Source organism: Papio anubis, chromosome 12, assembly GCF_008728515.1.
Source record: "Papio anubis isolate 15944 chromosome 12, Panubis1.0, whole genome shotgun sequence".
Taxonomy (NCBI): Eukaryota; Metazoa; Chordata; class Mammalia; order Primates; family Cercopithecidae; genus Papio; species Papio anubis.
This window is the reverse complement of record NC_044987.1, coordinates 122,147,443-122,172,655: the sequence shown is the minus strand read 5'-3', so window position 1 is coordinate 122,172,655 and position 25,213 is coordinate 122,147,443. Positions and strand designations below refer to the sequence as shown.

Genomic DNA, 25,213 nt, shown 5'->3' with positions numbered 1-25,213 from the left:
GAGTAGCTGGGACTACAGGCGCCTGGCCACTGCTCGGTTTATTTTAGGCTTTAGTAGAGATTGGCTTACTGTGGGTTCCTTGATTCTGATTCTTAGGGATCTGGCCTTCTGGCCGGCCTCCCAGCTGGGATTACAGGCTGAGCCACCGTGTCTCGCCAGATGGAGTTGGTTGCTTTGTTTTGTTTTTGTTTTGTTTTGCTTTGACTGACTTAGAAGTTATATACTCTATTCCCATTTTAAGCAGCAACCTTATACATTTCATGTGTATTTTTAAATAAAACATTGTCTACACGTGATGGCCCTCTCTTCCCCTCCTCTGCTGAGAGTCATGCAGGGAGCTGGGACAGCTCCTTCCCCTGCCCAGCTCCTGCGACCTCAGCTGTATGTTTCTCCAGCATCTGGCTCCTCCCATCACTGCTACTCACATGTTTATTTACAATCAGTGTTTGCATAAACTCACCACGCAGCCACCATCAACTCTAGGCGTGGTTCTTGCTTACACCATTCTTCTTCGTTCCGGGCTCAGCTTCCTTCTTCCTGAAAACATCCTCCGGAAGTTCCGTCTCCAGCATTCATCAGTGGACAGCCTGCGGTCTCACATGGAGGTAGCTTGTTTCCTGCTGCTGGGCTCAAGCCGTCCTCTCTCCTCAGCCTCCCCAGTAGCTGGGACCACAAAAGCACCACGCTCAGCTAATTTTAATTTCTGTGTAGAGATGAGGTCTCTCTAAGTTGCCCAGGCTGGTCTTAAGTTCCTGGGCTCAAGCAACCCTCCCGCCTTGGCCTCCCAAAATGCTGGGATTACAGGCGTGAGCCACTACTCCTGGCCTGCCCTCACTTTTGAATAATGCTTTGGTTGGGCACAAAATTCCTCAGTGCTTGAAAGACGTCACCGGCGACTGTTTCGTCTGTTGCTGCCATCAGTTTCTCTGCCCCTCCGCTGGAGTCCCAGTCCCCAGCCTTCTGAGTCTGCTGTGGAAGCTGGAGTCCCTGGCCTTCTGAGTCTGCTGTGGAAGCTAGAGCTGCCTGGCCTTCCGTGTCCACTGTGGAAGTTGGGGTCCCTGGCCTTCCGTGTCCACTGTGGAAGCTGGAGTCCCTGGTCTTCCATCTCCACTGTGGAAGCTGGAGTCCCTGGCCTTCCGTCTCTGAAGTCCCTGGCCTTCCGTGGTCCGGCTGTGGGAAGTTGGAGCCCTAGTCGTGGTCCGGCTGTGGGAAGCTGGAGTCCCTTGGCTGTCTGTGTCCCTTGTGGGAAGTTAAGTCTGGCTTTTCCGTGGTTCAGCCGTGGCTGCAGCCCCGGCCTCCAAGGTCCGGCTGTGGGAAGCTGGTCCCTGGCCTTCCGTGTCCGCTGTGGAAGCTGGAGTCCCCAGGGCCTCCTGCCCACCGTGGAAACTGGAGTATCTGGTCTTCCGTATCTGCTGTGGAAGCTGGCTTGCACATTTGATTCTTCCACCTGCTTCACGCCACGTCCTTCTTGGACCAAGAGTTCCAGTTTCCACCTTGGGAGACTCTCCCAGTCTCACCTCTCCTGAGTCTCTCTCAGCTCTAGTTGGACAAATGTCAAATCTACTACATGTCCCCATGTGTCTTTTATTTATTTAGTTTTTATTTTTTGAGATGGAGCCTCGTTCTGTTGCCCAGGCTGGAGTGCAGTGGTAAGATCTCAGCTCACTGCAACCTCTGCCTCCCAGGGTCAAGCAATTCTTCTACCTCAGCCTCCCGAGTAGCTGGGATTACAGGCGCCCACCACCACGCCTGGCTAAGTTTTTTGCGTTTTTAGTAGAGAAAGGGTTTCACCGTGCTGGAGGGTGGTTTCAAACTCCTAACCTCATGATCTGCCCGCCTCGGCTGCCCAAAGTGCTGGGATTACAGGTGTGAGCCTCTGCTCCCGGCCCCCATATGTCTGTTTTTTTTTTTTTTTAAATAGTTTTATTGAGATAAAATGCACATATCATATAGTTTGTCCATTTAAAAGTCCACAATCTGGCCAGGCACAGTGGCTCACGCCTGTAATCCCTGCACTTTGGGAGGCTGAGGTGGGCGGATCACCTGAGGCTAGGAGTTTGAGACCAGCCTGGCCAATACGGTGAAACCCCGTCTCTACTAAAAATACAAAAATTAGCCAGGCGTGGTGGCACGCGCCTGTAATCCCAGCTACTTGGGAGGCTGAGGCAGGAGAATGGCTTGAACCTGGGAGGTGGAGGTTGCAGTGAGCTGAGATCTTGCCACTGCACTCCAACCTGTGCAACAGAGTGAGACTCCGTCTCAAAAAAATAAATAAATAGAAGAAGACCTGGATAAGTGGAGAAACATATCATGTTCATGGATGGAAAGTCTTAATATTAGCCAGGCGTGGTGGCACGCGCCTGTAATCCCAGCTACTTGGGAGGCTGAGGCAGGAGAATGGCTTGAACCTGGGAGGTGGAGGTTTGCAGTGAAATGAGATCGCACCACTGCACTCCAGCCTGGGCAACAAGAGTGAAACTCCGTCTGAAAAGAAAAAAAAAAAAAAAAAAAAAAGATGAATGATCAACTGGGAGAAGATATTTGCCATTTTCCATATTTATAACCACTAGAGGCTAATGTCTAGACACAAACCCTGAAAATCAACAGAAGAGGACAGGAGGCCCAGAGGAGAAGTGGGTAAAGCATAGGAAAGGACCACCCACAGATGGCTGGTGAGGACGCGAAAAGACCTTCGACCTTGTTTTTAATCAGGGTTAAGCAATGAAAACAAAACGCCACTCATTTTTGAAGAGAATGAAGACCCCTGCAGTCTTGCTGAAGAATAGCGCGTGGTGTGTAGTGAGAGGAGTGAGCAGCAATGGCTTACCTGCAGCATACAGCCGGAGTCATTACGTGGCTTCTGCTCTTCAAGCACGTACAGTGTAATGGGGTCCATCCATCACACAACTATACTAGCTCTGTACACGGCCTTGAGGAGGAGCAATCTTTTTGGTGGTTGTAAATTGCATTTTTTTTTTTTTTTGGTATGGCCTTTTGATTCTGGGAAGCACATTCATTCTATGGCTATTGACTTTTTAGATCATGAAAGCATCATTGCTTACTGAAGAAGATGTCGATACGGCACTGGCTCAATGCTTCAGTCGCCTTCCTTCCAAAGCAGATGCTTCTCAAGAAATCTGGGGCCGGGCGCGGTGGCTCACGCCTGTAATCCCAGCACTTTGGGAGGCCGAGGCAGGCGGATCACGAGGTCAGGACATCAAGATCATCCTGGCTAACACAGTGAAAACCCGTCTCTACTAAAAATACAAAAAATTAGCCGGGCCTGGTGGCGGGCGCCTGTAGCCCCAGCTTCTCAGGAGGCTGAGGCAGAAGAATGGTGTGAACCCGGGAGGCGGAGCTTGCAGTGAGCTGAGATCGCACCACTGCACTCCAGCCTGGGCGACAGAGTGAGACTCCATCTCAAAAAAGAAAAAAAAAAATCTGTTCTCCCAGACTCCCTGTTTCAGCATCCCACTCATCAGTCATCGAAAACTCGTTCACTAGGTTCACCACTCCTGGGTGTTACGCTGAGGAACAAGGATATTCATCACGGGGGATTCTGTGGCAGCAAAGAGCTCAAAAAAGGGTGATGGATGTGGGAAAGAGGGGGCAGGAATCTAGTGGAACACACTTCAGTGGCCAGAAATAATGCATTGTATTTTCATGTGGCAATACATGCCAAAAGCACCAGATTTGCTTAAAGGGCGAGAAACAGAGCAGAATTTATAACCATCATGAGTGTAGATAACATACACAAGGCTGGACGCAGTGGCTCACGTCTGTAATCCCAGCACTTTGGGAGGACCAGGCAGGTGGATTACTTGAGTCCAGGAGTTCGAGACCAGCCTGGGCAACATGGTGAAACTCTATCGCTACAAAAAATACAAAAATTAGCCGGGTGTGGAGTGTGCGCCTCTAGTCCCAGCTACCTGGGAGGCTGAGGCAGGAGGATCGTTTGAGCCCGGGATGTGGAGGTTGCAGTGAGCTGAGATCGCACCATTGCACTCTAGCTCTAGCTTGAACGACAGAGCGAGACCTGTCTCAAAACCAAAACCAAAAACATACACATTGAAAAATGTTACATATTTGTCATGACTATATGCAAATGTATGTAAATAACGTATGGAAGATGAATTGGAAAGATACCTGCGAGGACAGATGCCTATGGGTGGAGAGGGTGATGGGACTTGAGATAATGATGGAGAAAAAAGTTAACATCTATATAGGATTCATTAGCTCAGGATTGTGATCTAGAAAATTCTCAGCACATATATGATGCATAAATATGTATATATTTGTTTTTTTTTTTTTTCAGATAGAGTCTCGCTCTTGTTGCTCAGGCTGGAGTGCAGTGGTGCAGTCTTGGCTCACTGCAACCTCTGCCTCCTGGGTTCAAGCGATTCTTCTGCCTCAGCCTCCTGAGGTAGCTGGGATTACAGGCGCACCTCACCACGCCCAGCTATTTCTTTTGTTACTTTTAGTAGAGACAGGATTTCACCATGTTGGTCAGGCTGGTCTCGAACTCCTGACCTCAGGTGATCTGCCTGCCTTGGCCTCCCAAAGTGCTGGGATTACAGGCGCGAGCCACTGCACTCAGCCAGGCCTTTGTTTTTATTTTGTCTACTATTAGTACAGCTTTCTTTGCATGTTATGTCTTTTTCTAACCCCCCCTTTTTTTACGTTTTTGAATCCTTATGTTTTAGATGCAACTTTTGACTTTACATATAGTTATACTTTTTTATTTATTTATTTTTTAATTGAGGCGGAGTCTTGTTCTGTCACCCAGGCTGGAGTGCAGTGGTGCCATCTCAGCTCACTGCAAGCTCTGCCTCCTGGGTTCACACCATTCTCCTGCCGCAGCCTCCCGCCACCACGCCTGGCTAATTTTTTGTATTTTAGTAGAGACGGGTTTCACCATGTTGGCCAGGATTGTATCGATCTCCTGACCTCGTGATCCACGCGCCTCGGCCTCCCAAAGTGCTGGGATTACAGGTGTGAGCCCCCGCGCCCGGCCAGTTACACATATTTTAAGAAAACTAGTCTAGCAATCTCTATATGTAAACTAGAGCGTTTTATCCGTTTACTTGTAATATAATTACTGAAATATTTGGGTTTAAAGTCTATGTTCTTAGTCTGAATTTTCTATTGCATCACCTGATCTATATTTCTTTTTCTCTTCTATTCTATTAGTGCTTTTTGATTCTAGTTTTTTATGTAATTGTTTGACTATCATACACAACTTTGGTTAGGAGTCTTGGATCTTCTTTGCTTCTTTTCCATTTTTGTCCTTGTCTCTCGAATCCTTTTTAGCTCTTCATTTCTTTTTGGTTTTTAAAATTTATTCTACTTTTTTACTCATACGTTTGTCCCATTTTAGACTTTATTTCTAGAGTGATTTCTTTTAACTCAAATTTTCTCTTGAGTAATGTCACCTCATTTAGCAATTCTTCTATTTATGGCTTTCGTTGTTCATTTATGTCTCTTTTTTTGAGATGGGGTTTCACTCTGTTGTCCAGGCTAGAGTGCAGTGGCAGGATCATGGCTCACTGCAGCCTCAACCTCCCAGGCTCAAGCGATCCTGCCATCTCAACTTCCCTAGTAGCTGGGATTAGAGGCACACACCACCATGCCCACTTAATTTTTAAAATGTTTTGTAGAGATGGGGGTCTCACTCTGTTGTCCAGGCTGGTTTTGAACTCCTGGCCTAAAGTGATCTTCCTGCCTCGGCCTCCCAAAGTGCTGGGATTACAGGTGTGAGCCACCGCGCCCAGCCTTATTTATGTCTGGTATCATTTCCTCTCATTGTTCATTAGCTCCTTTGGAAACCGGAGGCTACCACTGTGATCTGTTTCACAGCAGGCTTCCTACTTTCTTCCATTGCCTGTGGGGACTTACCGAGGGCCTCGCACCCACTCTCCACTAGAGGGAGGAAAAGCTTCCCCGTTTCAGGAGCCAGATTCAAAATTCATGCTGTGCTTCTCCAGCACGCACCTGTTGGCTCTTTTGAGGTTCCCCTGTTTTCGGCTCTGTTAGATGTTTCTTTGCTTTCTCCTACACGGACACTGAAATCCTGGGGGACTGTGACTCTGGGAAATGTATCCCCACCTTCTTGTACTTTGAAGTTCACCTGTTTTTTTCTTAAGACACCATCTCACTTTATATTGCCCAGGCTGGAGTTCACTGGTGCAATCACAGCTCACTGCAGCCTCAGACTCCCAGGCTCAAGCCATCCTCCCGCCTCAGCCTCCTGAATAGCTGAGGCTACATGTGTGAGCCACCATGACCAGCTTACTGGGGTTTGTATGAGTCTCCAGCGTGCATTTTCAGTTTTGTTACCAAGTTGCTCGGTGTCCTGTGGGCTGTGGGAATGTACAGGGCTCAAATGCAATGACCGCGGTGTTCCTGTCTGCTGCCACCTTCTGGAGTTTCCCAGTTTGGATTTTTGAGTAAACTGTCTTAAGCGGCATTTCCTTTTAGCGTCGTGAAACTATCAATAGTCATGTCCCCTAGCAAGACACACCTTTGACACACTTTTATTCCCTCTCCTAAACGTGGTTGAAATAATCTAAGCCTTTATTTCTAGATTATTTCATTTCTCCTTACATTGCATCTCTTTTATCTCAGAAATTTGTCTTGGAAATTCCCACTGTGCTCTTCCCTGGCATTATCAGCAGTGGCTTAGATCTGCGGGTGTTCCGTGGGTGCTCATTTCTCACCAGCGCTCCCTGTGTGCTCTCTTCCCTCCACCCTTTCCCTCCGGGTTCGCTTGGCTGGAGATCATCCTCAGATCACTCTTGTCCCCTCCTCCCCAGTGCGTGATTTCTAAAGCCTTGCTTGTGTCACTGATCAGAGAACAGGCTCAGCGTGGTGGCGCGTCACCACGAAACAGATGGACTTGGCTTAGGTTCCCCAAATGTGTCACTTCCCAGGAATTCCCCTTTCCTGCCGGGAGACTGAGCGCCGAGCACGCCTTGGGCCATTCTATAACTTCCCCGTTACTTTTAGTTATGGAAAGCCCATTGACTTCATAATTCTAAAAGGCTAATTTTGTGTTTGAATCAGAGGTGCCCTGTCGCTCAGGGGTGCTTCACTCCTCCCTCCCGTGACCTTGTCCTGCCTGGGGTCCTTCCGAGGCCCCAGAGGAGAGTGGGAAGCTGGAAGCCACGGGTCTTGTGCAAAGCCCTGCTTGGCTGGTCGTCGGGTACTCAGGGCCTGCCTGCCCCTCTGCGCCTCTAGGGCAGGCACCGGGTTGAGCCTTCTCCTGTAAGCAGAGAGTGTGAAGATATCTGAGGCTGAGAGGAGGGAAGAAGGGAATGGCAGGTTTTTTTGTGAATGCACCAGCCTGCAGGCAGGCATTTCCCAGCTTGGCTGACAGATCAGAACACAGAATCAGTCACCGCACAGGAAAGGGGTTGGACAGAATTGCACCAAGCATGCAGTTGATTTGCAGACATGAGAGGCTTTATTGCAAGGAAATTCATTCATTATTATTATTTATTTTTTTTTTTTAAACAGATGGAGACAACAGGAAGGAAGGAAGGAGGCCTTCCTGGTTATAGGTGGCCACAGGAGAATAGGCAGCGGCCCAGGACGATCCAGGGTCCCAGTGGTGGTTGAGAAGCTGGTTTTTAGTGATCACTCAGGAACATCGACCTGGCCTTGTGGGGTCAGACTTTGCATCTCAGTCATCCCAGGGAGAAGAAGAAGATGGTCCACACCCAAGTGCAGGGAACACCGTGGCAGTCGGCCGGGCACCCGCTTCCAGGCAAGGACACCTCCTGCATCAAGGAAACACGTGTTTCCAGAGTGAGGAGGCTGAAGGCAGGGCCCAGAGGAGAGCCGAGCTATGGAAGGAGGTATGTGCATGTATGATGAGCATGGAGAAGGTGCAGGTGCCTCAGGGAGGATGAGTGGGATGAGCTGATTCAGGGAAACCATAACAAATGCTTTCACCAAACAGGAGAAACCTGAAGGTCTGGGTCCAGAGCCTCAGATCTTGCACTGGCAGCACACGGGGACACAGCAGGTGGACTGGCAGCAGCAGGGTTTGCAGCAACTGGACTGGCAGCAGGATGACCCACAGCCTGAGGAGGAGCAGCAGGGCTTGCAGCAGCTGGACTGGCAGCAGGATGACCCACAGCCTGAAGAGCAAGAGCAGGGCTTGCAGCAACTGCACTGGGAGCAGCCACAAGAACCACAGCCCCCCTTGGAGCCCCCACAGGAGCCACAGCTGGAGCAGGAACAGGTTGGTACACAGCAGCAGATGGGCTTGCAGCAGCACATGGGCACACAGCAGCCAGAGCCACAGCCCCCACAGACGGAGCCACAGCCCCCACAGCTGGAGCCACAGCCTCCAGAGCAGCCACAGCAGCCCATAGTTCTGGTGGGTTGAGGCTGGAGTGGGTGGAGGAGCAGGTGAGAAGGAGGTGCAGGTGTGGAGCCCCCTGAGCCCAGGCCCTTTATACCCCACATAGGAGCATGCCATCGTCTCTGTCTCTTTCCGGTTGCTGTTTACACAGCTCCTGGAGGTATGTCTTGGTTGTTTTACTTTGGCTATGTTGACATTTTCTGGATCCAAGTGTGAGCTCTTCCTCCTGAGATTATTTCCTTGTGGAATTCATACTGGAAGCAAAAACAGCTTGAATGCTGGCTCACCTCAGGAGGAAGTGCAGCCTCCTCAAGGTCTTAGGCTCTGTCCCAGGTTCTGACTCTGACTCTCCCTGGGCCTTTGAGCAGATCCAATCAGCCTCCGAGCCCCAGCTTCCTCTCCTGCAGAGGGGAGCTAGCAGCACCAGCCTCTGGGGGTTGCATGAGAATCACCTGAGATTATTCATGTATTGCGTCTTTTGCAATGCCCCAACTCCCCATCCCTCACCCTCAGGCAGGGTTCCATCTTGGCAGGACTGGGTCAATGTTGCGGATTTCTGACGTTCGACGCTGTGAGACACCTTCCCCCCTCCAAAGCAGTGCCGCTCTCTACCTGATTCCTGCTGATGCCCCCAGGGATATGGTATCTTCTTTGTGGCAACTGTGGCTGAGGATGGCAGGGTTCTCAGCATTGGGGAAGGAATGCATCCTCTGTTTACCTCCTCCGTATTCCTGGACCAGTCCCTGTGGGCAGGGCAATGGGCTCTGTGATTACAGAAGGGAAGTTCACACAGCACGGTCCTTGGGGACGTGTGAGAAGAGCTTCCCACTGCTTTGGAACTGTTGTGTGGACAGGTTCTTCTCTAGGAGGAAAACAAAGCTTGGAGCAGAACTTGAGGGGTGGGGGAGGACCGTGATGGGTACAAAGAGCAACCAAGGGACAGGAAGGATACTCCAGCCAGGAGGCAGGGCACTAGCGACGGTGTGGAGGCTGCAGGTGCAGGAACCTGTCAGTATGGTCCACACTCAGATGCAGCTCAAATGTGTGAAGAGTGGATGTGCAGGCTTACAACCTTCCAGTGTGCCTCAGCCGACACGGGGTGAAACCCAAACCCCTGACACTGGCCCATGCACCTCTCCAGCTGGATTTGACCACAGCCTTGGCCACCCATCGTTCCAGAACCAATCAGCCCAAAGCTCAGTGGATCAGGAGTTCAGATCTGGCCCTGGATGGTGGAACAGGCTGCATGATGCGTGGGGTCTCAGCTGGGAAGGTACCAATGGCTAATGATGGCAGCATGGCTTGGCTGGGCTGTATTTTGGGACCTCAGTTCTGGCCATCTGCAGGGTTCCTTGGTTTTTCTCTCAATTGTGTCAGCTGGGGCTGGCTTGTCCAAGATGCTGTGTTCACACACCTGTGGGATCGCTACAACAGGTGAGGCTGGACAGATCCCCCTCCCTCCCCCACCTCACGGCTTCTTCCCACGGCTGGCTGGGGCTTCCTCACAGCACGATGGGCTCAGGGCAGCTGTACTTCCTACGAGGTCACCGGAGCAGAGGCTGGAAGGTACCTTATGACCCAGCCTAGGAATCGTAGAGTATTTATCTCTCCTCAAGTCACTAAGGCCAGCCCAGATTGTGGAGAGAAGAGAAGATCCACCTCTCCACGGGAGGAGAATGACTTGGCATCATCTTCAAACTGCCTCCATCATTCTTCATCCAGCCCTGGATTGGTGCCTGGGACACACCGCACTCCTCCTTACTCACGTCCTGCATGCTGGCGGTTCCTACACAGAACAGACTCACAGACTCACCCAGGACCACCCTGGACTGCGTCCCTCCTGTCTGTCCAGCTCAGATCCACCTCTGACACCACATCCCGAGATAGCCACCCCCACCACCTCGCATTCTCTGCTTCATTATTGATTCCCACGATGCCAGACTGGCTCTGCTCTCGCCCTTGTTTGTTCTTGGAAGTGTGCGTCCCACCGCAGGGGAGTGTGAGCTCTGCAGGGATAGCGGCTTTATCCCGCACGCAGCCATGCAGCTCTGTCACCAACACCTGGACACACTCCACAATCGTCATTAAGAGAGGGAGGTGTCAACTGAAGAAGGACGAGGTCATCAGGTTGGAAGGGAGCACTTTACTTCTCACAGCGCACTGTGGGCTGAGTGTGGCTGTTCTGACCGGCTGGGAGGCACAGCCTCTGGTAGGAAGCTGGAAACAGACACTTCAAGGGAGGGAAGACTAAGGCAGAGATCTACACTGGGGGGGGGGGGGGGGGGGGGGGGGGGGCGGCTGAATATGCATATTCAATAAGCTGTGGGAGGGCCATGAATATTGATGAGAGGAGAAAGCAGGCATATGCACAGTTGAGCTTCACATCTCTCCATGTGCAAAAACCAGAGGAGTTAACCTGATCTGAGGGTGGAGTTTTGGGCCCTCTGATGTCAAAAGGTGAAGCAGCGGACTCAGAAGCCCTCCCTGCGCCTCTTCCCTGCAACGGCCAGGGCCTCTCCATGGGGGTCTCCTATCAGGAAGAAGAGAGGGGCAATGTCTGGGGTTCACTGATCTCAGTGGCGCAGTCTCCACAGGGTACGTTCCTGTTTTCCCTGAGGTGAGTGTCAGGCTCCTGAGCCCAAGCTAACACATCCAGATGGCCTGAAGCAAGTGAAGAATCACAAAAGAAGTGAAAATGGCCATTTCTGTCTTAACTGGTGACGTTCTACCATTGTGATTTGTTCCTGCCCCACCTTCACTGATCTATTAACCTTGTGAAATTCCTTCTCCTGGCTCAGAAGCTCCCCCACTGAGCACCTGGTGACCCCCACCCCTGCCCGCAAGAGAAAAACCCCCTTTGATTGTAATATTCCACTACCCACCAAAATCCTCTAAACCTGCCCCACCCATCTCCCTTCGCTGACTCTCTTTTCGGACTCAGCCCGCCTGCACCCAGGTGGTTAAAAAGCGTTATTGCTCACACAAAGCCTGTTTGGTGGTCTCTTCACACGGACACGGATGTGCGTGACAGTGAGCGACCTGAGTCATGGCTTGCCAGGAAGCAGGAGAAGGAGGCAAGTCCAGCCTCGCCTCATAGCCAGGACCTCAGCTTGCAAGGTTTCCCTGTAAACCAAACATAAAATGCTAAGGCCCCTCCCCTACCATCTGAATGGACTTCCTTCTCAGCCAGGGTTGTTTTAAAATTTATCCTGAGAAACTATGATGGGCAGTGGGGGTCAGCCATGCCTCCTTCTGCCTCTCCAGCATTAACATCCCCACAGACTTTTAAGTCTGATAAGAAACGTTTCACCACCTCTTCTCTCTGAAGCCTGCTACCTAAAGGTTTCCTCTGCACATGACAACCTGGGTCTCCACCATCCTTTATCCTAACCCAGACATTCCTTTCTGAGGAGCCCAGGTCTTTAGACAAACTCAACCAGTTGTCAACTGGAAAATTTTTACATCTACCTGTAGCCTGGAAGATCCCCGCCCTTCAAGTTATCCCACCTTTCTGGACCACACCAATGTATTGTCGATGAAAAGAGTCAAACTCTGTAAAATATTTGGAGAGATTTATTCTGGGCCAAATATGAGTGACCATGGCCCATGACACAGCCCTCAGGAGGTCCTGAGAACATGGGCCCAAGGTGTTTGGGGTGCAGCTTGGTTTTACACATTTTAGGGAGGCAGGAGACATCAATCAAATACATTTAGAAACACAGTGGTTTGGGCCGTATTTGCGGAACTACTTGAAGCAGGTGGGAGGGGAGTGGGGGCTGGGGGGTGGGAGGGTTCCAGGCTACAGGTAAATTTAAACATTTTCTGGTTGATAATTGGTTGTTTGTCTAAAGACCTGGGGTAGACAGAAAGGGAGTGTTCAGGTGAACATAAAGATTGTGGAGACCAACGTTCTTTAAAAGTCTTAACAGTGGCTGGCCTTAGAGACAACAGGGGACAAAAGTTTCTATTCAGATGTTTATGTTTAAAGGGTGCTAGACCCTTAGGTAATCTCTTTAGGACTGGGAGCGCCTGGAAGAAAAACACCTAGCTATGTTAATAGAGATTCTTTCCAGATGCAAATTTTCCCCCACAAAGGACAGCTTTGCAGGGCCGTTTCAAGATATGGCAAAAAAAACATGTTTGGGGGAAAATATTTTGATTTTCTTCCTTGCCTAGCAATGTTATGCCAGAGTCAGGTTGGAAAGTGAGTCACAATATATAGGGCTAAACAAAACCCATCTGATGAGAGTTTATGATTTGTAGGGCATGACCAGACCCCTAGATAGGAATTTGAGCAAGATAAAAAAAAAAACAAACAGAGTTTAGTCCTTAGTATTTCTTAAATGTATTTGATTGAAGTCTCATGTCTCCGTAAAATGTATAAAACCAAGCTGCACCCGACCACCTTGGGCACCTGTTCTCAGGACCTCCTGAGGGCTGTGTCACAGGCCATTGGTCACTCATGTTCAGCTCAGAATCTTTTCAAATATTTTACAGAGTTTGACACTTTTTGTCGACACCCCCTTGGCCAAGAGGGGTCCATTCAGTCAGTGGTTGGCGGAGGCGTGGTTAGGATTTCCTTCTGATTTCTCTGGGGGAAGGCTCTTGCTTCTGTCTGCTGCTCACGTGCTGCATGAGTTCCTCCGGTTGGCAGCTGGTCCTGAAACCGCCTTTGCAAAGCTATGACTGAGACGGTGAGAGATCTAACTTAACTGACTCTATCTTGCTTCTAACCTCCAAGCTGTCCTTGTTCATTCCTGGGCGTTGGCTGAACTAACTTTGGGAGAGATTCAGTTTGTAGTTTATAGTTTAAACAAAGACAGTAACAACCTTTTCCCAAAGCAGACCTCCTTCTTGCCTGGGGACTAGACTAACATTAGCCACGAGGTTAGAAATTATGGTTTAGGAGTCACATAGCCGGGGGTCATTTACAAGATTCTGACCCTCCCTGCACTTGACGGATCAGGTGGCACCACACAGATCAATAAACTGGCTCATCTGATCTTGTGGCCCCTACCCAGGAACTGACTTAGCGCGAGAAGATGGCTTTGACTCCCAGTGACTTCATCGCTGACCAGTCAGCACCCCTGGCTCCTGGCTTCTCCCCACCAACCAAGTTGTCCTTAAAAACTCTGCTCCCTTGGCACATCTACACCATGGAATACTACGCAGCCATAAAAAAGGATGCGCTCATGTCCTTTGCAGGGACATGGATGAAGCTGGAAACCTTCATTCTCAGCAAACTATCACAAGGACAGAAAACCAAACACTGTATGTTCTCACTCATAGATGGGAGTTGAACAATGAGAACACCTGGACACAGGGTGGGGAACATCACACACTGGGAACTGAGTGGGGGTGGGGGACTAGGGGAGGGATAGCATTAGAGAAATACCTAATGTAAATGATGAGTTGATGCATGCAGCAAACCAGCATGGCACATGTGTATATATGTAACAAACTTGCACATTGCTCACATGTACCCTAGAACTTAAAGTATAAAACAAACAAACAAAAACCACCAAAACCCAAAAAAGCTCTGCTCCCCAAATGCTCGGGGAGACTGATTTGAGTAATAATAAAACTCTGGTCTCGCGCACAGCCGGCTCTGCGTGAATGACTCTTTCTCTGTTGCAATTCCCCTGTCTTGATGAATCAGCTCTGTCTAGGCAGCGGGCAAGGTGAACCCCTTGGGCGGTTCCAGGCTCATGGTTTCGTTGGTTAGATTCAATTCTATGGGCTTCAAGTGCTAGAGGTCAGGAAGGGACCCTTCCCTTGAGCAGATCTGCGATCTTGCTCACAGGGCGTCTGTCCATTCTCCTGCCTCCCTCAGACAGCAGCAGTCCCTGTGTCTGTCCTCCAGGCGGCCCTGGGCTCCCTAGCACTCCTCCACCTGCAGCTGCTGTGACCTGGCTGTCAGGGTGACCTGGCTCTCCTCTCTGACCCACTCCTGCAGTGGCCCTGATGCCTCTCTTACCCCCTGTGTGCAGTCTTTCTCAGGAGCCATGGGGAAACAGAGCTGGCGGGCTGGTACTGACTCAACTAGGCTGGGACACCTGGGGGTTTAAATGCTTGTGCCTGTCATGCACGTCCATGTGAAGATACCACCAACAGGCTTTGCATGAGCAACAAGGCTGTTTATTTGACCTGGGTGCAGGTGGGTTGAGTCTGAAAAGAGAGTCAGCAAAGGGTGGTGGGATTATCATTAGTTCTTACAGGTTTGGGATGGGCGTACAAAGTACATTCTCAAGGGTGGGGAGAATATTACGAAGTACCTTCTTAAGGGTGTGGAGGGGAGAATATTACAAAGTACCTTCTTAAGGATGGGGGAGAATATATCGTATCAGTTAGGTGGGGCAGGAACAAATCACAATAGTGGAATGTCATCAGTTAAGGCTATTTTCACTTCTTTTGTGGATCTTCAGTTGCTTCAGGCCATCTGGATGTATATGTGCAGGTCACAGGGGATATGATGGCTTAGCTTGGTCTCAGAAGCCTGACATTCCTGTCTTCTTACATTAATAAGAAAAACAAAACAAAATGGTGGAGAAGTGTTGGGGCGGCAAAAATTTTTGGAGGTGGTATGGAGAGATAATGGGCGATGTTTCTCAGGGCTGCTTTGAGTGGGATTAGGGGCGGTGTGGGAACTTACAATGGGAGAGATTTAACTGAAGAAAGATTTTGGGGTAAGGGGTAATATTGTGGGTTGTTAGAAGGAGCATTTGTTGTATAGAATGATTGGTGACGGCCTGGATGTGGTTTTGTTTGAATTGAGAAACTAAATGGAAGACACAAGGTCTGAATAAAAGAAGAAGAAAAACGGGTATAAAAGGATAAGAATTGGGAGTACCCAGGACATCCAATCATACAGTGTCCAAGGGGGTTCCATGTAATTATTTGCTTGGTTGATGAGTTTTGGCCTCTATCCTTGAGTTTTTTTCATGTTGTCTTATACCAGGCCAGATTGATTTAGGTAAAAACACTCTTCATTTAAAAATATACAGAGTCCTCCTTTTTCAGCAGTGAGTAAATCGAGGCCTTGGCAATTTTAGAGGAAAGAGAAATGCAAAGCCAGCAATTGTTTGTTAAAGAAGGATTAGAAACGGCTAGGAGAGAGTGCGTGAGATTGATAGTGTGGAGGAGATAGCTGGGGAGAGGTAGAGGGTGGCATAAGAACGGGAACGAGAATAAGAGTGAGTATAAAAGTAAAGAATAGGACTTCATCAGGGTAAAAGTGTTGGAGTGTGTCCTGTCAGCAAAGGTCATCTACCTGCTCCAAGAGGGAGTCAAGAGTGGTGGACTGGGGATAGATTTTCACGATGGAAAGGAAATGAGAGGTTTTAAGAGGTGGGCTAATGGCTTGTAACCTACATGGAAGAGGTTATGAAATGACGACAAAATAGAATGGGTCTGTGAGGCTGGAAGGAGATTTTTTTTTTTTTTTGTCTAAGAACAATCTGACTTGAGTGGAGAGGGACTGACAGGTGGAAACTTCTGTAGGAGAATAAATAGGAGTGACCAATGAGATGGAGAAACAGTGGCCATGAGGGACAGAAGTTGGAATGCTAGCTGCTTCTTTAGCTACCTTATCAGTGTAAGTGTTACCCTGAGCAATGGGATCTGATGCCTTTTGATGGCCCTTGCAGTGAATGACACCAGCTTCCTTTGGAAGTAAAGTGGCTTTAAGAAGAGTTTTTATTAAAGAGGCATGAATGATGGCGGACTCTTGTGTAGTGAGGAAACCTCTTTCTGCCCATATAACAGCATGGTGGTACAGGATATGGAAGGCACATTTAGAGTCAGTATAAATATTGATGCACAATCCCTTGCAAGAGTGAGGGCCCGAGTTAAGGCAATGAGTTCGGCTTGCTGAGAGGTAGTGGAGGGGGCAGAGCAGTAGCCTCAGTGATAGATGTGGAAGATACTACAGCATAGCCTGCCTTTGCTGGTGAGTGGCGATTAGGCCTGGTGGAACTGCCATCAATAAACCAAGTGTGATCAGGGTAAGGAACAGGAAAGAAGGAAATATGGGGAAATGGAGTGAATGTCAGGTAGATCGGAGAGATACAGTCATGGGGGTCAGGTGTGGTATCTGGAATGATATGGGAGGCCGGATGGAAATGTGGGCCAGGGGCTGAGGTGGTGGTGTGGGAGCTCAGCAAGGGGAGTGAGGTATGGCTGAAGGGCGAGGGGGAGCAGAAGTGTGGCCGTGTCCGGGTGTGAGGGAGGAAAATAGATTTTTGGAAGTTATGGGAACTGTAAATTGAGTGGGTATAGCTTGTGAGCTTTTGGGGCCCCTCTAAAAGTGTGTCAAGGAGTGGCAGCTGCTGCGCAGATGTGAGGCACAAGGCTGGCTCAGTAAAGGTCAAATTAGTTTGGACAGAAAAGAGTACAGAGCATGGTTTCTAATCTTGTGTAAATTCTGACACTTGAGCAGGCAAGCAAGCCCTGTAATCCCAGCACTTTGGGAGGCTGAGATGGGGGATCCTGAGTCAGGAGTCGAGACCATCCTGGCTAAGCGGTGAAACCCCGTCTCTACTAAAAAGCCACAAGAAGCTTAGCCGGGTGGTGGCCCCGAGGCGCCTGTAGTCCCAGCCTACTCGGGGAGGCTAGAGGCAGGAGAATGGCCCTGAACCAGGCCGGGCTTGCAGTGAGCTGAGATCCGGCCCTGCACTCCAGCCTGGGCAACAGAAACAAGACTCCACATCTCAAAAAAAAAAAAGAATTCTGGCCCACAGCCCTGTACTTTGGCTGTGTGGAATGTAAAGAGTTGGAATGGGTTAGGGAGAGCTAGTGTGGGAGCAGCTTTCAGGGCTGTTTTTTAAGGAACGGAAAGGAAAGTGGGGAAAGGATTTAGGATTTATGGGATCAGCTGGGTTTATCTAGAATAGAATAATGGGTTGTGGAGGGAGGTATTGAGGATAGGAGAGTACATGGGTTTGGCACCACGGGGTGGATAGGCAAGACAATTTGGTTGATAAGGCACAGATCCTGAACTAACCTGTAAGGCTTGTCTGGTTTTTGGACAGGTAAAGTTGTGGAATTGTAAGGAGAGTTTATAGGGTTTAGAAGGCCATGCTGTAGCAGGCGAGTGATAACAGGCTTTAATCCTTTTAAAGCGTGCTGTGGGGTGGGATATTGGCATTGAGCCGGGGTAAGGGTGATTAGGTTTTAATGGGATGGTAAGGGGTACATGATCGTCGCCAAGGAGGGAGTAGAGGTGTCCTATACTTGTGGTTTAAGGTGGGGAGATACAAGGGGAGGATGTGAAGGAGGCTTTGAACTGGGGAAAAGGCAGCAATGAGATGTGGCTGTAGCCCAGGAATAATCAGGGAAGCAGATAATTCAGTTAAAATGTCTCAACCTAATAAGGGAACTGGGCAGGTGGGGATAACTATAAAGGAGTTCATGAAAGAAATGTTGTCCAAGTTGGCACCAGAGTTGGGGAGTTTCAAGAGGTTTAGAAGTCTGGCCATCAATACCCACAACAGTTGTGGAGGCAAAGGAAACAGGCCCTTGAAAAGAAGGTAATGTGGAGTGGGTAGCCTCCGTATTGATTAAGAAGGGGACGGACTTACCCTCCACTGTAAGAGTTACCCAAAGCGTCTGTGATGGTCCGGGAGGCTTCCGAGGTGTTGAGGCAGCATCAGTCTTCAGCCACGACGCCTGAAGATCTGGGAAGGACTCAGTCAGAGAGCCTTGGGCCAGAGTTTCAGGGGCTCTGGGAGTGGCTGCCAGGCAAGGTGGACAGTCCAATTTCCAGTGGGGTTCCACACAGATGGGACATGGCTTAGGAGGAACCCCAGGCTGTGGGCATTCTTGGCCCAGTGGCCAGATTTCTGGCCCTTGAAGCAAGATTCTGGGGGACAAGGTCCCGGAGGAATAGCTGGCCACTGCGGCTTAGGCGTTTTGAAGTTCTTGTGTGCTGGAGATGTGGCTGGGGTTTCTCTCATAGTGCAGGCAAGTAATTGCAACTCTCCTCTATTATTGTACACCTTGAAAGCGAGGTTAAGTCCTGTTGTGGGGATTGAGGGCCAGAATCTAATTTTTTGGAGCTTTTGCTAATGTCGGGAGCAGATTGGGTAATAAAATGCGTATCGAGAATAAGACGGCCTTCTGGCCCCTCTGGGTCTAGGGTGGTAAAGCTGGCTGTTGCCAAATGAGCCATGGACTGGGCTGGGTTTTTATATTTGATGAAAAAGAGCCTAAACACTAATTGATTTGGGAGAGGTTGGATAAAGGAAAAGGAGCATTAACCTTGACTGTGCAGCCACCTCTGTAAGAGGAAATTGTTGGGCAGGTGGGGGAGGGCTAGTCACGGAACGAAACTGTAAGCTGGACCGGGTGGAGGAGGGGAGGTGATAAAACGATTATAGGGTGGGGGAGTGGAGGCTGAGGAAGAACTGGTACCTGGCTCAGCCTGGTGAAGAGCAGCCTAGGGAGGAGGGGAGAGGTCAGATGGGTCTATAGAAAAGGGGGATTCACAGGACTCAGAGCTTGGAGTGGAGACTGAAGGGACAGACAGGAGAGAAAGAAGAAAGATTTGGGACAAGTCTCATTGGGGGCAGAGATTAGGAAGGGACCGATGTGTAAAAGAAGGCCTGGACGTCAGGCACCTCAGACCATTTGCCCATTTTATGACAAGAATTATCTAGAGCTTGTAGGATGGATAAATCGAAAGTGCCATTTTCTGGCTATTTGGAACCATTGTTGAGTTTGTATTGGGGCCAAGCGGTATTGCAGAAGAAAATGAGATGCTTAGGGTTTAGGTCAGGTGTGAGTTGAAGAGGTTTTAAGGTCTTGAGAATACAGGCTAAGGGAGAAGGAGGAGGAATGGAGGGTGAAGTGTTGCCCATAGTGAAGGAGGCAAGCCCAGAGAAAAGAGAGGGTAGAGACATGGAGAAGGGGGGTGGAGGTGAGCAGCCCTGGGCTGCAATGTGGGTGAGCAGCCAAAGCAGGCATCCCTGTAATTGACTTGCCACCAAGGGAATGTGGGTGAGTGACCAAGGCAGGCGTCCTCGCAGTGATCAGACACCAGTGGAGTGTGGGTGAATAATCAGGCAGGCGTCCCTGCAGTGATTAAACACCAAGGGAAGATCGTCTTTCCGAGTCCGTGACCGGCACTGGAGTTTTGGGTCCATGGATAAAATGTGTCTCCTTTGTCTCTACTAGAGAGGAAAAAGAACTGGAATTGGAAGGACAGGGAGATTGAAGGGTAGCGAGAGAGGCTGGAGAAGAGTGAAAAGACCGCTTACCCAACTTGAAATTGGTGAGATGTTCCTTGGGCTGGTTGGTCTGAGGACCCGAGGTCATAGGTGGATATCCTCCTCATGGAGTAAGGGCGAGGACAGGGGAACGGTCTCCGAAGGAGTCTTCCTGTCCCAGGTTTGGGCACCAAATGTCATGTGCATTCATGTGAAGAGACCACCAACAGGTTTTGTGTGAGCAATAAGGCTGTTTATTTCACCTGGGTGCAGGCAGGCTGAGTCCGAAAAAGGAGTCAGCAAGGAGTGGCCGGATTATCATTAGTTCTTACAGGTTTGGGATAGGTGTACAAAGTACATTCTCAAGGGTGGGGAGAATATTACAAAGTACCTTTTTAAGGGCGGGGGAGAATATATCGTATCAGTTAGGGTGAGGCGGGAACAAATCACAATGATGGAATGTCATCAGTTAAGGCTATTTTCACTTCTTTTGTGGATCTGCAGTTGCTTCAGGTCATCTGGATGTACATGTGCATGTCACAGGGAATATGATGGCTTAGCTTGGGCTCAGAAGCTTGACAGTGCCCATCCACATTGGGCCTGTCAACGTTTTTTTCTTTTTTTTTTTTTTTTTTGATGGAGTCTCACTCTATTGCCCAGGCTGGAGTGCAGTGGCGCCATCTCGGCTTACTGCGGCTTCCACTTCCTGGGTTCAAGCGATTCTCCTGCCTCATCCTCCTGAGTAGCTGAGATTACAGGCATAAGCCACCACACCTGGCTAATTTTTGTATTTTTAGTAGAGATGGGGTTTTGCCATGTTGGCCAGCCTGGTCTTGAACTCCTGACCTCAGGTGATCCACCCACCTTGGCCTCCCAAAGTGCTGGGATTACAGGCGTGAACCACCGTGCCTGGCCTCAAAGCCTTTTAAAAAACTCAATTGTTTTCTTCCTTGATTTGTAACAGCTTCCTCCAGCAGCAGTTGCACAGAATCAAATGATGGAAATGACTCATGGACATGAGCCAAGCACACTGACCCAGCTTTCTTTTTTTTTTTTTTTTTAAGCCAGTCTACTTTGTAAGCCCAGGCTGGAGTGCAGTGGCGGATCTCAGCTCACTGCAAGCTCCGCTCGAGTTCAAGCGCCATTCTCGGCCTCCAGCCTCCCGAGTAGCTGGACTACAGCCCACCACCAGCCAGCTAGTTTTTTGTATTTCTTAATAGAGAGCGGGGTTTCACCGTGTTAGCCAGGATGGTCTCGATCTCCTGACCCAGCCGATCCATGTCGGCCTCCCAAAGTGCTGGGATTACAGGCTTGAGCCACCGCGCCCGGCCCCGGAGCTTTCACTGTATGAGAAGAGATGGTCTTGATCTTCCTCCCTGGCTCGCTCCTCAAACCCTTGCAGTTTCTCTGAGGGTTATTGGTTTTTGTTTGTTTGTTTGTTAGTTATTTCTAATAAGCTCCCTTAGATCACACCTGAGCTTATGCTAATGAGGTGACTTAGGGTGGGGCCCCTACACGGCCTCGGGATGGGACCAGTGGCCAGAAAGATGCAGTGAGAGGAGCCACAAGGAACTCTCAGCTCAGGATGGGAGAATGCTTGGTGAAAACCACCACAAAACTGAACAGTATTGGGAGAGAGAAGCTGAGAGGCAGGGGCTTGCACATCACTAGACTTGCTGGCTCCTTGCTTCGCACTCCTTTATCTCAAGAAGTGTATGTTTCTCATTCACTTGATACACTGTTTCCTTTCAACCCCCACATCCTCACCACCTGTTTGTTTGGGCACCAATAAATAGCCTGGGTTCCCAGTGCTCGGAGCCTTCGCAGCCTCCACACCGCGGTGGCCCCCTGGTCCCACTTTCTCTCTCAAACTGTCTTTTCCTCATTCCTTTGACTCCACTGGACAAATTAGCCCCATGACCTGGGTGGGTCTGATCACCCCAACAAACAGTGAGATCCAGCGGCTTCCGGTTGGTGCACACATCCCCCCACCAGGACGGTGATGCCCCCGGCTCCACGGGACAAAGCTCCCACACTCCAGGATGCGTCCTGGACCTCACCTAGATGCCTCTTCACCTGGGGGTTCATCTGTGTCCTTGATCTCATCCTCTATAATAAACCAGTAAGCATAAGCAAGTGTTTCTCTGAGTTCTGGGTACTGTTCTGTGGTTGTAAACCCAAGGAGGGTGGTGTTGAGTCAAGGAAAATAAAAATCTCAGAACCCCCAAGCTCCTTAGGCCAAAGGGAAAGTTAAGCCCGGAGGCTGAGTGGCACCGCCCTCTCGCAAAAGCAGCCCTGTTCCTCCACAGCCTGTGTGTTTCGGTCTCCGGGCCCAGGAAACGGCAAAGACCTCAGGCGTCTCGGGACACTGCCCCCGCAAATCACTGATAAATATGCACCGTGCTGTTTGCAAAACCTCTCAAGATGTGTGTCCTGCCATCAACAAGGACATGCCCGTTGTGACTTCAGGCCTGCAATCCAAGTCCATCTCCCAGAACGAAAGTCTTCCATTCCACACCAATCGTATAGATTATGAGTTTATCTTCCCAGGAGCAGAACAAAAACAAGATGACCCCAGTCCCTCCTTCACCTACCCAGAGAGGTCTGCACAACTGACTCTTCCTTTAGTCCCCTTTCTCCTCAAACGCCCACCTTACCTTATGTAAAATGCAGACTTACTGGGCACTAACTAAAGTCTCACAGGAATGCAACCATTGGCCTAATGCTTACCTGCCTCTTCCTACCTGCCTGCTTCCCTTTAAGGAAATGTATAAATACCAAACTTCCCGAAAACCTCTTTGGGAAAACAGCCACAGATGTGCCTGCGTCTTGCATTTTTCCCAGGTGCGCCTTAAAGCAGGCTTAGTAAACCCTGACGGGTAGAGAGCTTTGCCTCAGCCACTCATTTCAGGTATCAGTGTGAACCCTGATTTATAGCCCGTTGGTTAGAAGCTTGGGAGGCCTGGACTCGTGACTGGCATCTGTATTAGTCCATTTTCATGCTGCCAATAAAGACATACCCAAGACTGGGCAATTTACAAAATGAAGAGGCTTAATGAACTCACAGTTCTCCTGGGGAGGCCTCGCAATCATGGTGGAAGGTGAAAGGCACATCTCACATGGCGGCAGACAAGAGAAGAGAACCTGTGCAGGGAAACTCCCCTTCATAAAACCATCAGATCTCGTGAGACTTATTCACTATCACGAGAACAGCACAGGAAACACCCACCCCCATGATTCAATTACCTCCCACCGGGTCCCTCCCACAACACGGGGGAATTGTGGGAGCTACAGTTCAAGATGAGATTTGGGTGGGGACACAGCCAAACCATGTCAACATCTCAAATGGGGACAGTCTTGTGGGACTCAGCCCTTCGCCTGTGGGATCTGAAATGAACCCTATTTCAGGATGGGAGTGAATTGCAGGACACCCAGCTGGTGTCAGAGAATCAGTCAGTGTGGAAAGAGGCAGAAAATTGAGTGGTGTGGGGAAAACTCACACATTAGGAATGAGAGTGGTCTGTGTGAGAGCATAGAGAAACTACGTTTTTCTCAGATTCATACTGACAACAGAAGCGATACCACAGGTGGAAGAAAACAGTGTGTCTCTTTCTGGTCCAGGCAAGGGGTGGAGGCTGTTTTTGACTTTCACCTTCTTCTGTGGGTTCATCTCTCTCTTGCTTGTTGGCTCTGAAGATTATTTATTTTTTCAACAGCTCAGTGACTTAAAAAACATATATGTTTTAAATACAGCACTTTAAGCTTTATTTATTTCTTTAGAGGCAGAATCTCATTCTGTTGCCCAGGCTGGAGAGCAGTGGCGCGATCTAGGCTCACTGCAGCCTCTGCTTCCCGGGTTCAAGCAATTCTCCTGCCTCAGCCTCCTGAGTAGCTGGGATACAGGCACCCACCATCACGCCCAGCTCATTTTTGTATTTTTAGTGGAGATGGGGTTGTCCTTTTAGAAGTTCCTTTTAGAAGGGTTGTGAATAGTGTTTAGTCAACCTTACTTACTAAAACAGAAACTCAGAAGCAATTTCTAAAAATTCTGTGTTGCTGAGTCTTCACTTTCTTGTCACAGTTTTGTCAGGCGCTCACTGCCTGCCATCCTGTGAGACGCTGGCTTCCCAAGCAGCCTCCAGTGCTCTGCTGTTACAGACGCCTGGGTCTGGGGGCTCCAGCCTTGCAGCCCACCTCCTCCTCCGCCGGCTCCTGCCTTCCCTCCCCACGAGTCAAACCTGCTAGACTGTGGCCTGGGCCCTAAAGCCTCCGGAACTGGGAGAAATGGTGTCTGTTGTTCAGTCCTCCAGGCTCACTCTGTGGGTTTTTTTTCTGGCAGCCAGAGCTGACAGAGGCAGCAGGGAAGGGACAGGTGGGTGCCTGAAGCAGAGGTCGGCATAGGGCGGTGTCACAAGGAGGCAGGAAGGAGATGTCTGTAGGATGTCTTCTAGGAGATGCTGTGGGATTTGGCGACTTGTCGGGGAGAGAAGCCCAAGGGGCCTCCCAATTCTGTGTCCCAGAAGATGGGAAAGATTGTGAGGCCCCCACCCAAGTGGATGCCATGGCTGAGTTATGCCCCCTGGTTCATACGTTGGAGTCCTCACTGCAGTATCTCAGAATGGGACCTTATTTGGAGATAGCTCTTTACAGGGTGATTAGTTAAAATGTGGACCTCATGGATTAGGGTGGGCCCTAATCTAATCTGTGTCCTTATACAAAGAGATGAGGATGCAGACACACACAGAGGGACGAGCACGTGAGGGTACAGGGATGGCAGCATCTGTAAGCCACGGAGAGAGGCCTCAGGAGGACCTGGCCCTGCGGCACCTCGATGGCGGATTCTGGCCTCCAGACTGTGAGACAATCCACTTCTGTTGCTGAAGCCACATGGTTTGTGGGGCAGCCCTAGCAAACTCACATAGCAGGGAACAGGGGGTTCCCAAATGCCTGGGAGTGCAACTCAGTGAAAATTGTACATTTCTCTAATCACACAGAGGCTGAAACGAAAGAATCACAACACAAACTCGTGGGAGGTACGGATTGTATTTATTTAGAAGATCCAGCCCGGGTACTTACAAGGCGAAGCCCTGGGGCAAAGAAACCAGGCCAGGTCGGAGGTAGAAGAGGAGACTGGACACCCCTCCTCCTCAGGAGAGGATCCTGGGATCTCTAATAATTCTGAGTCCTCCAGATCAACTCCAAAAGCAATCGGAGCTCTGGCAGCTCAGGCAGGATGAAGACGAAGGGTGGAGGAGACAGGAGGTTGCAGGGACAGGGAGAGGTGGCAGCAGGTCAGAGTTCCAGTTTCAGCGTGTTTCCAGCAGGCTCACAGGGCCCAGGGATGTGGGATCTTGACGGCCTGAGAAGGTTGAAGTGGTGAGGTCAGAAAGGAAAAGGGGATTGCGGGAGGAGGTGATGGGCAGGACCCAGCATGCGGAAGCCCTCACTTGATGACCTCTCAGAGAGGCTGGCTGACTGAGTACTGAGCCCTGAGAACACTAGGCTGCCTTGGTCAGAGGAGGACAGGCTCAGGGCATGCTTGCTTCAGAATTCCAGGAGGCCACAGCTGCAGGTCATTCCTGGAAGCCCAGATCTGTAGGACCAGCTGAGGTTTGTGGGCAGAGCCTCAGATCTTGCACTG

The 25,213-nt window shown here is 49.9% G+C and overlaps 1 protein-coding gene across 1 annotated transcript in view; it reads left to right on the top strand.

The window, feature by feature from the left end:
- LOC110741162 overlaps positions 1-25,213 on the top strand; it is an 83,416-nt gene that overhangs the window by 19,171 nt on the left and 39,032 nt on the right. The window contains exons 2-3 of the mRNA XM_031653977.1: positions 7,516-7,856; positions 7,961-8,245. Of these exons, the coding sequence (XP_031509837.1) occupies positions 7,708-7,856; positions 7,961-8,245 (434 nt within the window). The 5' untranslated portion in view covers positions 7,516-7,707. The remainder of the gene's footprint in view (positions 1-7,515; positions 7,857-7,960; positions 8,246-25,213) is intronic.